This window comes from Caretta caretta, chromosome 5 (assembly GCF_965140235.1).
Source record: "Caretta caretta isolate rCarCar2 chromosome 5, rCarCar1.hap1, whole genome shotgun sequence".
NCBI classification, from domain to species: Eukaryota; Metazoa; Chordata; order Testudines; family Cheloniidae; genus Caretta; species Caretta caretta.
The window spans coordinates 76438793-76450672 of record NC_134210.1 but is presented as its reverse complement, the minus strand read 5'-3'; the positions used below and the strand labels follow the sequence as shown (position 1 = coordinate 76450672).

The 11880-nt window shown below is 45.9% G+C and overlaps 1 protein-coding gene across 1 annotated transcript; it reads left to right on the top strand.

Moving 5' to 3' along the window:
• The first annotated feature begins 7472 nt into the window (after positions 1-7472).
• Positions 7473-9065, top strand: LOC125636942 (uncharacterized). Its single transcript, XM_048850867.2, has 2 exons — positions 7473-7941; positions 8530-9065. The coding sequence occupies exons 1-2, from the start codon at positions 7473-7475 to the stop codon at positions 9063-9065; spliced, it is 1005 nt and encodes a 334-aa protein (XP_048706824.2).
• The last annotated feature ends 2815 nt before the right edge of the window (positions 9066-11880 follow it).

Here is an 11880-nt window from a genome sequence, read left to right as displayed (position 1 = left end):
TCTGTGGCAAAACAAGCCCAACTTACATATCATCTCTTTTTACCCAGCTCCTGCACTTCACCTCATTTAAACACAAGGAAAATAAGGCCATTGCAGAGAAGCTAAATTAATTCTGTGCATCCGTCTTCATTGCAGAGAATGAGAGGGAGATTCCCATGCATAAGCCATTCTTTTTAGGCAATCCTGGTAATTACAGGATGGGAAGCCTGACTTCAGTACCAGGCAAACTGGTTGAAACTATAGTAAACAGAATTATCAGACACATAGATGAACATGATATGTTGGGGAAGAGTCAACACAACTTTTGTACAAGGAAATCATATCTCACAAATCTGTTAGGATTCATTGAGGGTGTCAGCAAACATGTGGACAAGAAAGTCCCGCACCAAAGGCTCTTAAGCAAAGTAAGGAATCCTGGGATAAGAGGAAAGATCAACTCATGGATCAGTAATTGGTTAAAAGATAGGAAACAAAGGTTAGGAATAACTGGTCAGTTTTCACAGTGGAGACAGGTAAATAGTAGGGCCTGCCAAGGATCTGTACTAAGACCGATGCTGTTCAACATATTCATAAATGATCTGGGCAAATGGGGTAAACAGCAAGGTGACAAAGTTTGCAGATGATACAAAATTACTCAAGATAGTTAAGTCCAAAGCTGACTGCAAAGAGTTACAAAGGGATCTCGCAAAACTGGGTGACTCATCAAGAAAATGTCAGATGAAAGTCAATATTGATAAATGCTAAGTAATGCACATTAGAAACTTAATCCCAACTATAAATACAAAATGGTGAGGTCAACTGTTACCACTCAAGAAAGATATTGGAGTGACTGTGGCTAGTTCTCTGAAAACATCTACTCAATGTGCAGCAGCAGTCAAAAAAAGCTAACAGAATATTAAGATCCTTTTGAAAAAGAATAGATAAGGCAGAACATGTAATGCCACTATATAAATCCATGGTACGTCCACTTGGATACTGAATACTTGAATACTGCATGATAAATTGTCATGTTCTGTTCATTCCCTCGGAAGCATCTGGCACCAGCCACTGGGGGAAGACAGGATACTGGGCTAGATGGACCATTCGCCTGACCCAGTATGGCCATTCTTATGTTCTAAACAAAACAAACTACTGATCTGGTTAATGTAACATTGCAAAGCAACCAAAACAAGAATCCCTCCCACTTTCTGATCTCTTCCTAGTTCCAGAGACACTTGCCATTTTTCCATCTAGGCTGGCTTTTCCTTCCTTTATATGATGTGTAGGTAGAGGTATTCTCTCACACTGCCATACTTTCCTCTCGCTGGACTCAAAACACCAAAGTTATATCCATTATTCCTTCCAGAATGAGTTCCCTTTTCAGGAGTTCAAGTTTGTTGGGGGTTTATAGTTCTTTAAGCATCTAAGTCAATACCCCCCAGTTAATATCACCTAGTTTTTAAACAGAACACATACATCTTTTGAGAATGCAAATATCCCTTTCCTAAGAAGTGTTAGGGGGGAAAATAGTGACTTTCCAATATCACTGAAAACAAATACTGCTGAAGTCTTTGTACATAATCTTAAAAATCTTTACCCTTTTTCATCAAAGTGGAAACAGTTCATTTTTTCATGCATGATTATTTTTTTCCTTTCTTTCTCCTCCTTTCTTTTGGAGATGTTTCCTTCATGGCTGTCACACTGATCACTCTGTTGTTTCTGAAAGAATTCCATCACAAAGATCCCATCAAAAATGTCCTGTCAATTAATCCCACCAAAATGATCTCATCCTCAGCACTAGTGATTTTATTATGGCTCCAGAAACCAGTAAGCTTTGTAATGTACTACACTGACTTTAATTGGATCAGAACAACAAAACAGTAAAAAACAAAAAATATCATTAGAAAGGGTCCTTCTTTACAAATTACATCAACCCCACTTAATTCCTGGGTTCAGTCTCAAACCAACTCCAGCTTCAGCTGATATCAACTGATAAATCTTTTGAACTCAGACAACCCAGAATCTTCCAGACATTAAAGGTGTGGTAATCATGTCACCATAGTTCTTTAAACTCTGTTCACTACAGATGTGTGACACATATATGATTGACAACACGATGTGCTGTGGGATAATGGTGCTCATGCAAAATAATCCTATCTTCCACTCACAAGTATTTAATTTTAGAAAGAGAAGAAGTCAGGATATCAGAACACAAGAATGAAACAAGGGTTAGATTTATTAACAGTTGCTTTATTAATCTAGATCAGGGGTCTGAAACTCAAATGATCACGAGGACCACATGAGGACCAGTCCATTGGCCCAAGGGCTGCATCACTGACACCCCCCCTTGCTGCCCCCGCCCCCACTCCACCCCTTCCATGAGGCCCCGCCCCTGCCCTGCCTCTTCCCACCCCTTCCCTGCCCCCATTCCAACCCCTTCCCCTTCCTCACTGCCTGCCTGCCCTGGCCCCATGCCACTCTGCTCTGCTCCAGGAAGCAGCCAGAACCACGTCCCTGAGGGACGGGGCGCAAAAGGCTCCACGTGCTGCTCTTGCCGCTCCTCCAGGTACCTCCCCGAAGCTCCCATTGGCCACGGTTCCCCGTTCCCGGCCAATGGGACCTGTGGGGGAGGTACCTGGAGGAGGGTGCAATGCACGGAGCCCTCTGCCTCCCCCACCCCCGGGGCTGCAGGAATATGGTTCCAGACACTTCAGGGAGCAGCGCGGGGCTCGCGGCACCACGGGGTAGGCAGGGGGGCGCGGGGAGCTTGGTGGGCCGCATGAAAGAACCCCGTGGGCCGCGTGTTTGAGACCCCTGATCTAGACCTAACTGGAATACTAAATGGCATGTTTACAACTGGAACACTTTAAAGTGCTGTTATTGTCTGAAAATTGGAATAATTTTATTCAATAGATGTGCTCCCTGTACATATTCAGAGTTATATCTGCTTAGTGCACTAAAAAAATAAGTTTATTTTTATGTTTGATAGCAATACATTGCAAATACTGCATTTTGAAGATGTAAATCACTATAAATGCTACATATTAGTATTATTTATTAATTCAGGAATTTATTATTGGACTCTGCCAAATTTAAATTATTTGCTCTTGCCAGTTGGATGCTACAGCCAGTACAAAAAAACCCACACAATTTCTTTTAATACTTAGAAAAAAGTGTACTTTATACATTGCTTTGCTGTTAAAAATATCTATGCTGTTTTTGCTCAGACTTTGAAAAACAAAATAAAAACCCTCTTCAGAGAACAGAAGATGACTGATTCAGGAAGTTAGTAACAACTTTAAAAGCAGTACAAAGTCTGTTACTTTCATGTAAGTTTTTCATTAGTATATTTCACTTGAGGTTGAAGATGAGCTTCTACTAGCAGTTCAGAAAGAATGTGTCAGGAAAAGAAAGTCAGATGAGAATTTGAAATAATCATCTTCTATTTTGTAATCAAAACTATTTCTAAAAAAAGAAGACCACAAAATGATGATAATGTTCTTGAGGTTAGTACAGTAGGAAGTGAATACCTTTGTTAATTATTTTTTATTTATGCATGCACAATGCTGAATATTTGTAATCTGTAGTTAATAATGAACATTATTTTAATGAGTCATTCCTTAACTGGAACAAACTCATTTACGTGAATGACACACAAACAGCTCTGAAAGAAGCTAGCATTTTATTTGGCATGTTTAGTACATGACAACTATACTGTTAAAGGTCTGTATATAAGTGGCCTGGCTACCAGTCCTTCTCTCAGTGAAAGTTTCTAATATGCCAGGCCATGAGCTCTAACTGATAGCTCCCTATAGAACTGTCCTGCAGTCCAGAATAACCAAAGTGCTATGCACTCCAGTCTCATTCCCTCCTACCTCCAATCCCTCTTTCTCATCCTTGACAGAACCATCTGCATACCTCCATATGGAGATTGTTAGATTTGTGGCAACACTGGATCAAATCTTGGCTTAATTGAAATCAATCACAAAATTCCTGTTAACTTCCATAGGGCCAGGATTTCACCCACTGCCCCTACATGATGGGAATCCCTTGCAGGAAGGTTTGCCTGGGTTCTGGTCCCCTTATGCAGCCACAGTGGTATAAAAGAGCCAAAATAGCAGGGCTTACATCTTAAGTACAGAATGTATAAACACTCAGATAGATATTTGATAGGGTGGTTCTGAACAGTCAACCATTTTGCAAAATATTTATCTTTCTCTGAAACAGAGAGGCAAGAAGCTTACTGTGTTCATTTCTTCTGTACTCTGTGTTGCAGAACTTTAGCCTGAGGCTTTGGATGACATTTGCTACCTTTTCTATTGCTTTCTTATAATGTAAGCTGTGTTAAAACAGATCATGTTGTCATACTTCTAAGTATTTTACATGGAGTAAATTCATTTTTTACATCAATCATCTCATATAACCTCTTCCTTTGGACAGTGGCAGGGAGATGAATGTTTGCATTGGGTTCTTTTTCAGAAGATATTAGTCACAGTGCTGTGATTTATTCACGTACTCTTTTCTAGTTTTGGTGTTGTTCACTTTATAAGATTAGAGTGCCTTCTTCATCGGACTGTTTCCAGGGGAAAGGGTTACTGCTGTAAGATTCTCTTGCTGCTTAAGAAGTAACAGTTTAACAAGTGCTTCTACTTTTCCCTCTTATTTATACTTTTACATTACTTTTCACTGTTAAGTTAAAACTTTAACTGCTAATGAAGAAAGTCACTCTTGTAAGGGCTGCAGGATAGGGCATCAGTTCTCCTTTATAGACTATTTATTTGTTGTATGCAGTGTTGTTTTAGCCATGTCAGTCCCCGGATATTAGAGAGACAAGATGGATGTTGATCCAATAAAAGATATTACCCTTCCTGACGTGTCTCTATTTATTTGTTGGCATTTTCCTTGTTAGTCTTTTATTTACAAAACTTAGTGTGATCATTAGTAAGGCTCCGTGTTTATCACAGAGGTCACAGATTGCGTGACTTTCCGTGATCTCCGTGACTTCTGCAGCAGCCCGCGTGGTTGGCCCGGGAGCTGCCTGAGAAGCTTGGGTAGCCCCTGGGCCAGTCGCATTGGCTGCTGCTGGGGCAGTCTGGGGCCCCCTGGCCCACCAGCAGCAGGAGTTTGAGTGTGGGGGCTCAGGGCTGAGGATTGGGGGGTGGATAGTGCTTACCTTGAGGGGCTCCCCGAAAGAGTGACAGGAACTCCCCTCCTTCAGCTCCTAGCTCCACGTGCTGCCTCCGTGCAGAGGCACCGCCCCCCCAACTCCCATTGGCCACGGTTCCCAGCCAGTGGGAGCTGCAGAACCGGGCCTTGGGGTGGAGCAGAGGCAGCACGTGGAGCTAGGAGCTGGAGGTTGCTGCTTCCCAGGAGCTGGGTAGGGAACCTGCCCCAGCCCTGCCAACACACCCCCACCCCCTGAGCACCCATGGCATCCCGCCAGCACCCTCAGCGCCCCGGGCCATGCCTTCCCAGCACCCATGGTGCCCCCTGGGCTGCGCCCCGAGTACCTGCTGTGCCCCCCGGGCTGTGCCCCCCCATCACCCGTGGCGCCCCCGGAGGGTCAGTCCCCTCCAAGTTTTAGTCAGGGGTATATAGTAAAAGTCATGGACAGGTCACGAGCCATGTATTTTTGTTTACTGATCGTGACCTGTCTACAACTTTTACTAAAAATACCCGTGACTAAGACGTAGCCATAATCATTAGTAATAATTTAGAAGGCAGTGTGACACTGGCAGGCCAGATGCCAGCTCTTGCCAAGACTGTAGGCATTAGCTAAGAACTGACACACTCACAGTGGGACACCAGACCAATTCTCTTATGTGTTAGTGTTGCTCAAAATAGGTATTAGTCTTATAAGAATGTATTTAGTGTTCAGACTGTACAGAATGTATTAATCTTATTTGTAATGTCTCTATTCCATGCTATAAGGAAATATGTAAATTTTGCTTTATAACTTTGAAAATATTTGATGTAAACTTGCAAACCCAGATGGAAAGAGTGTTTCCCTCCATTCATCCAGAAGAACTATCAAAATCAGATGGGTCATCAAGGAACTGCAAAATAAAGGATTGGTTAATGTCCCTATTGCACCTTGGAAATGCTAGTGCAAGGAAGCTCTTCCTATGAACCTGGAGGCTGAATGAAAGCAATAAAACAAACCCACAGGAAAATTTTCCATATCTTTGCTGTTTGAACTCTCACAGGCCCAGAGACACCAAATTGAAGCCAGAGATCCCCAGGGGCTACCTCCTCGGTCTGCCCTGAAAGACACTTTGAATTGACACATCACTATAACTCTGTTAGTCTTAGGATTTAGATTGCAACTTATTTGTGTATATGTTTGCTGACTTTAACCTGTAAATAATTCTCCTATTTCTCTTTACTAGTGAATAAACCTTTAGATAGTTTATTAAAGGATTGGCTACATGTGTTGTCTTTGGCGTAAGCTCAATGGCACCAGTTGATCTGGGGTAAGTGACTGGTCTCTTGAGACTGGAAGAACCTGAATATTATGGGGGTTTTTTGGTGTAAGTGACCAGGCATTTATTATTAAGTCCAGATTCCCTGGGTGGCAAGATAGACTGGAAAGTCTAAAGGGACGGCCTGTGACTTTAGGGTCAGACTGTTACTTTGATCCAGGAGTTCACATTTGTTGGGCTGATAAAATCTAATTACAGAATATACAGGGACCCATGAAATCTGTGTTAATGAGAACAAGGACAGAACTGCAGAATCAAAACAATAGCATGGAATCCAGCGCTAAAAATAACCCCCAACACTATACAAAAAAATAAAGACATCTCCTTGCCGCAGGGGCTAAAAGAGCTCTTTTCCCACACTGTGACCCCAGGGACAGAGGAGATGGAATTTTTTAAAAAATGGAAGGGGGGGGGGGGCGGAAATCAGAAATTAATACATCTGAAAATCCACAATAATAAAATACCACCAGTCTGAGGTGTCTGCCCTGAAGTAGGTACTCAGGGTCCTGAGCCCACTCCACAGCATAATAGGTGAGACTAAGCCCTGGTCTACACTAGGACTTTAGGTCGAATTTAGCAGCGTTAAATCGATGTAAACCTGCACCCGTCCACACAATGAAGCCCTTTATTTCGACTTAAAGGGCTCTTAAAATCAATTTCCTTACTCCACCCCTGACAAGTGGATTAGCGCTTAAATCGACCTTGCCGGCTCGAATTTGGGGTACTGTGGACACAATTCGATGGTATTGGCCTCCGGGAGCTATCCCAGAGTGCTCCATTGTGACCGCTCTGGACAGCACTCTCAACTCAGATGCACTGGCCAGGTAGACAGGAAAAGAACCGCGAACTTTTAAATCTCATTTCCTGTTTGGCCAGCGTGGCAAGCTGCAGGTGACCATGCAGAGCTCATCAGCACAGGTGACCATGATGGAGTCCCAGAATCGCAAAAGAGCTCCAGCATGGACCGAACGGGAGGTACGGGATCTGATCGCTGTTTGGGGAGAGGAATCCATGCTATCAGAACTCCATTCCAGTTTTCGAAATGCCAAAACCTTTGTCAAAATCTCCCAGAGCATGAAGGACAGAGGCCATAACAGGGACCCGAAGCAGTGCCGCGTGAAACTGAAGGAGCTGAGGCAAGCCTACCAGAAAACCAGAGAGGCGAACGGCCACTCCGGGTCAGAGCCCCAAACATGCCGCTTCTATGATGAGCTGCATGCCATTTTAGGGGGTTCAGCCACCACTACCCCAGCCATGTTGTTTGACTCCTTCAATGGAGATGGAGGCAACACGGAAGCAGGTTTTGGGGACGAAGAAGATGATGAGGAGGAGGAGGTTGTAGATAGCTCACAGCAAGCAAGCGGAGAAACCGGTTTTCCCGACAGCCAGGAACTGTTTCTCACCCTAGACCTGGAGCCAGTACCTCCCGAACCCACCCAAGGCTGCCTCCTGGACCCAGCAGGCGGAGAAGGGACCTCTGGTGAGTGTACCTTTTAAAATACTATACATGGTTTAAAAGCAAGCATGTGAAAGGATTACTTTGCCCTGGCATTTGCGGTTCTCCTAGATGTAGTCCTAAAGCCTTTGCAAAAGGTTTCTGGGGAGGGCAGCCTTATTGCGTCCTTCATGGTAGGACACTTTACCACTCCAGGCCAGTAACACGTACTCGGGAATCATTGTAGAACAAAGCATTGCAGTGTATGTTTGCTGGCATTCAAACAACATCCGTTCTTTATCTCTCTGTGTTATCCTCAGGAGAGTGAGATATAATTCATGGTCACCTGGTTGAAATAGAGTGCTTTTCTTCAGGGGACACTCAGAGGAGCCCATTCCTGCTGGGCTGTTTGCCTGTGGCTAAACAGAAATGTTCCCCGCTGTTAGCCACAGGGAGGGGGGAAGGTTGAGGGGGTAGCCACGCGGTGTGGGGAGGCAAAATGCGACCTTGTAACGAAAGCACATGTGCTATGTATGTCATGTTAACAGCAAGGTTTACCCTGAAAGAGTGTAGCCACTGTTTTATAAAATGTGTCTTTTTAAATACCGCTGTCCCTTTTTTTTTCTCCACCAGCTGCATGTGTTTCAATGATTACAGGATCTTCTCCTTCCCAGAGGCTAGTGAAGCTTAGAAAGAAAAAAAAACGCACTCGCGATGAAATGTTCTCCGAGCTCATGCTGTCCTCCCACACTGACAGAGCACAGACGAATGCGTGGAGGCAAATAATGTCAGAGTGCAGGAAAGCACAAAATGACCGGGAGGAGAGGTGGCGGGCTGAAGAGAGTAAGTGGCGGGCTGAAGAGAGGGCTGAAGCTCAAATGTGGCGGCAGCGTGATGAGAGGAGGCAGGATTCAATGCTGAGGCTGCTGGAGGACCAAACCAGTATGCTCCAGTGTATGGTTGAGCTGCAGCAAAGGCAGCTGGAGCACAGACTGCCACTACAGCCCCTGTGTAACCAACCGCCCTCCTCCCCAAGTTCCATAGCCTCCACACCCAGACGCCCAAGAACACGGTGGGGGGGCCTCCGGCCAACCAGCCACTCCACCACAGAGGATTGCCCAAAAAAAGAAGGCTGTCATTCAATACATTTTAAAGTTGTAAACTTTTAAAGTGCTGTGTGGCATTTTCCTTCCCTCCTCCACCACCCCTCCTGGGCTACCTTGGTAGTCATCCCCCTATTTGTGTGATGAATGAATAAAGAATGCATGAATGTGAAGCAACAATGACTTTATTGCCTCTGCAAGCGGTGATCGAAGGGAGGAGGGGAGGGTGGTTAGCTTACAGGGAAGTAGAGTGAACCAAGGGGCGGGGGGTTTCATCAAGGAGAAACAAACAGAACTTTCACACCGTAGCCTGGCCAGTCATGAAACTGGTTTTCAAAGCTTCTCTGATGCGTACCGCGCCCTCCTGTGCTCTTCTAACCGCCCTGGTGTCTGGCTGCACGTAACCAGCAGCCAGGCGATTTGCCTCAACCTCCCACCCCGCCATAAACGTCTCCCTCTTACTCTCACAGATATTGTGGAGCACACAGCAAGCAGTAATAACAGTGGGAATATTGGTTTCGCTGAGGTCTAAGCGAGTCAGTAAACTGCGCCAGCGCGCCTTTAAACGTCCAAATGCACATTCTACCACCATTCTGCACTTGCTCAGCCTGTAGTTGAACAGCTCCTGACTACTGTCCAGGCTGCCTGTGTACGGCTTCATGAGCCATGGCATTAAGGGGTAGGCTGGGTCCCCAAGGATACATATAGGCATTTCAACATCCCCAACAGTTATTTTCTGGTCTGGGACTAAAGTCCCTTCCTGCAGCTTTTGAAACAGACCAGAGTTCCTGAAGATGCGTGCGTCATGTACCTTTCCCGGCCATCCCACGTTGATGTTGGTGAAACGTCCCTTGTGATCCACCAGAGCTTGCAGCACTATCGAAAAGTACCCCTTGCGGTTTATGTACTCACCGGCTTGGTGCTCCGGTGCCAAGATAGGGATATGGGTTCCGTCTATGGCCCCACCACAGTTAGGGAATCCCATTGCAGCAAAGCCATCCGCTATGACCTGCACATTTCCCAGGGTCACTACCCTTGATATCAGCAGATCTTTGATTGCGTGGGCTACTTGCATCACAGCAGTCCCCACAGTAGATTTGCCCACTCCAAATTGATTCCCATCTGACCGGTAGCTGTCTGGCGTTGCAAGCTTCCACAGGGCTATCGCCACTCGCTTCTCAACTGTGAGGGCTGCTCTCATCTTGGTATTCATGCGCCTCAGGGCAGGGGAAAGCAAGTCAAAGTTCCAGGAAAGTGCCCTTACGTATGCGAAAGTTTTGCAGCCACTGGGAATCGTCCCAGACCTACAACACTATGCGGTCCCACCAGTCTGTGCTTGTTTCCCGAGCCCAGAATCGGCGTTCCACAGCATGAACCTGCCCCATTAGCACCATGATGCATGCATTGGCAGGGCCCATGCTTTCAGAGAAATCTGTGTCCATGTCCTGATCACTCACGTGACCGCGCTGACGTCGCCTCCTCGCCCGGTATCGCTCTGCCAGGTTCTGGTGCTGCATATACTGCTGGATAATGCGTGTGGTGTTTAATGTGCTCCTAATTGCCAAAGTGAGCTGAGCGGCCTCCATGCTTGCCTTGGTATGGCATCCGCACAGAAAAAAGGCACGGAACGATTGTCTGCCGTTCCAATAAGAAATGGTGCACCTAAGTTATTGTTCTTATTGGAACAAGGAGGTTAGCCTGGTCTCTGATTGATACCTGGCTAGATTTACCTCGCTGCACCTTCTCTGTGAGTGACTGCAGTGTGACCTAGAGGAATGAGTCCCCTACACGGGGGAGGAGGCAAATGAGTACAAAACAAATCTGGTCTATTTCTTGTTTTGATCCACTCCATCTATCTTTTACATCTTTGGCTGGCAGCAGACGGTGCAGAAGGACTGCATGCCATCCACATCTCATGGCTGCTCGGCAGAAGATGGTACAGTATGACTGCTAGCAATCCGTATTGCCTGCCTGCTCACCATAAGACGGTTCAATAGGACTGACTGCAGGACTAAAGAGAATGACCTGGTCAAGTCACTCTAAATTAAGTCCCTGCGCCCATGTCTGTCCAGGCGCTCCCAGCCGATGTGGCCAGGAGCACCTCGGACATGACGATGACGGCTACCAGTCGTACTGTACCGTCTGCTGCCACAAGGCAAGGGGTTGCTGCTACTGTGTAGCAAAGCCGTACCGCGTCTGCCAGCACCCAGGAGTCATAGGGTGACGGTTACCTGAGCGGGCTCCGTGCTTGCCGTGGTATGGCGTCTGCACAGGTAACTGAGGAAAAAAGGCGCAAAACGATTGTCTGCCCTTGCTTTCACGGAGGGAGGGAGGGAACAGGGGCATGATGATATGTACCCAGAACCACCCGCGACAATGTTATAGCCCCATCAGGCATTGGGATCTCAACCCAGAATTCCAATGGGCAGCGGAGACTGCGGGAACTGTGGGATAGCTATCCACAGTGCAACGCTCTGGAAGTCGACTCTAGTATTGGTACTGTGGAAGCACTCTGCCGAGTTAATGTACTTAATGCACTTAGAGCATTTTCTGTGGGGACACACACACTCGAATATATAAAACCGATTTCTAAAAAACCGACTTCTATAAAGTCGACCTTATTCCGTAGTGTAGACATACCCTGAGACTCCGTGCCTCCATCCTCACAGCTGGAAGGAACTTTATCTAGGGGTTACCCTCAAGAAAATGCATTTCCCAGGGTGACTGGAGTAATAAAAGTGCAAAAACACCCTGGTTTATCTATCTTTCTCTCTCTCTCTCTTTCACTTAAGACGACAAAGGCACCCGCCTTTTGACTTTGGGAGGGATCCTGACATGCAAATTTGGTTAAGAATGTTTCTGGGAACTAGAAAGCACTTTA

What these genes read in the sequence shown, in the direction of transcription:
- LOC125636942 (XM_048850867.2), top strand. Translation starts at nt 7,473, where the DNA reads ATGCTATCAGAACTCCATTCCAGTTTTCGAAATGCCAAAACCTTTGTC. An exon ending in AGGCGGAGAAGGGACCTCTG is followed by an intron (nt 7,942 to 8,529) that starts GTGAGTGTACCT and finishes TTTCTCCACCAG; the next exon opens with CTGCATGTGTTTCAATGATT.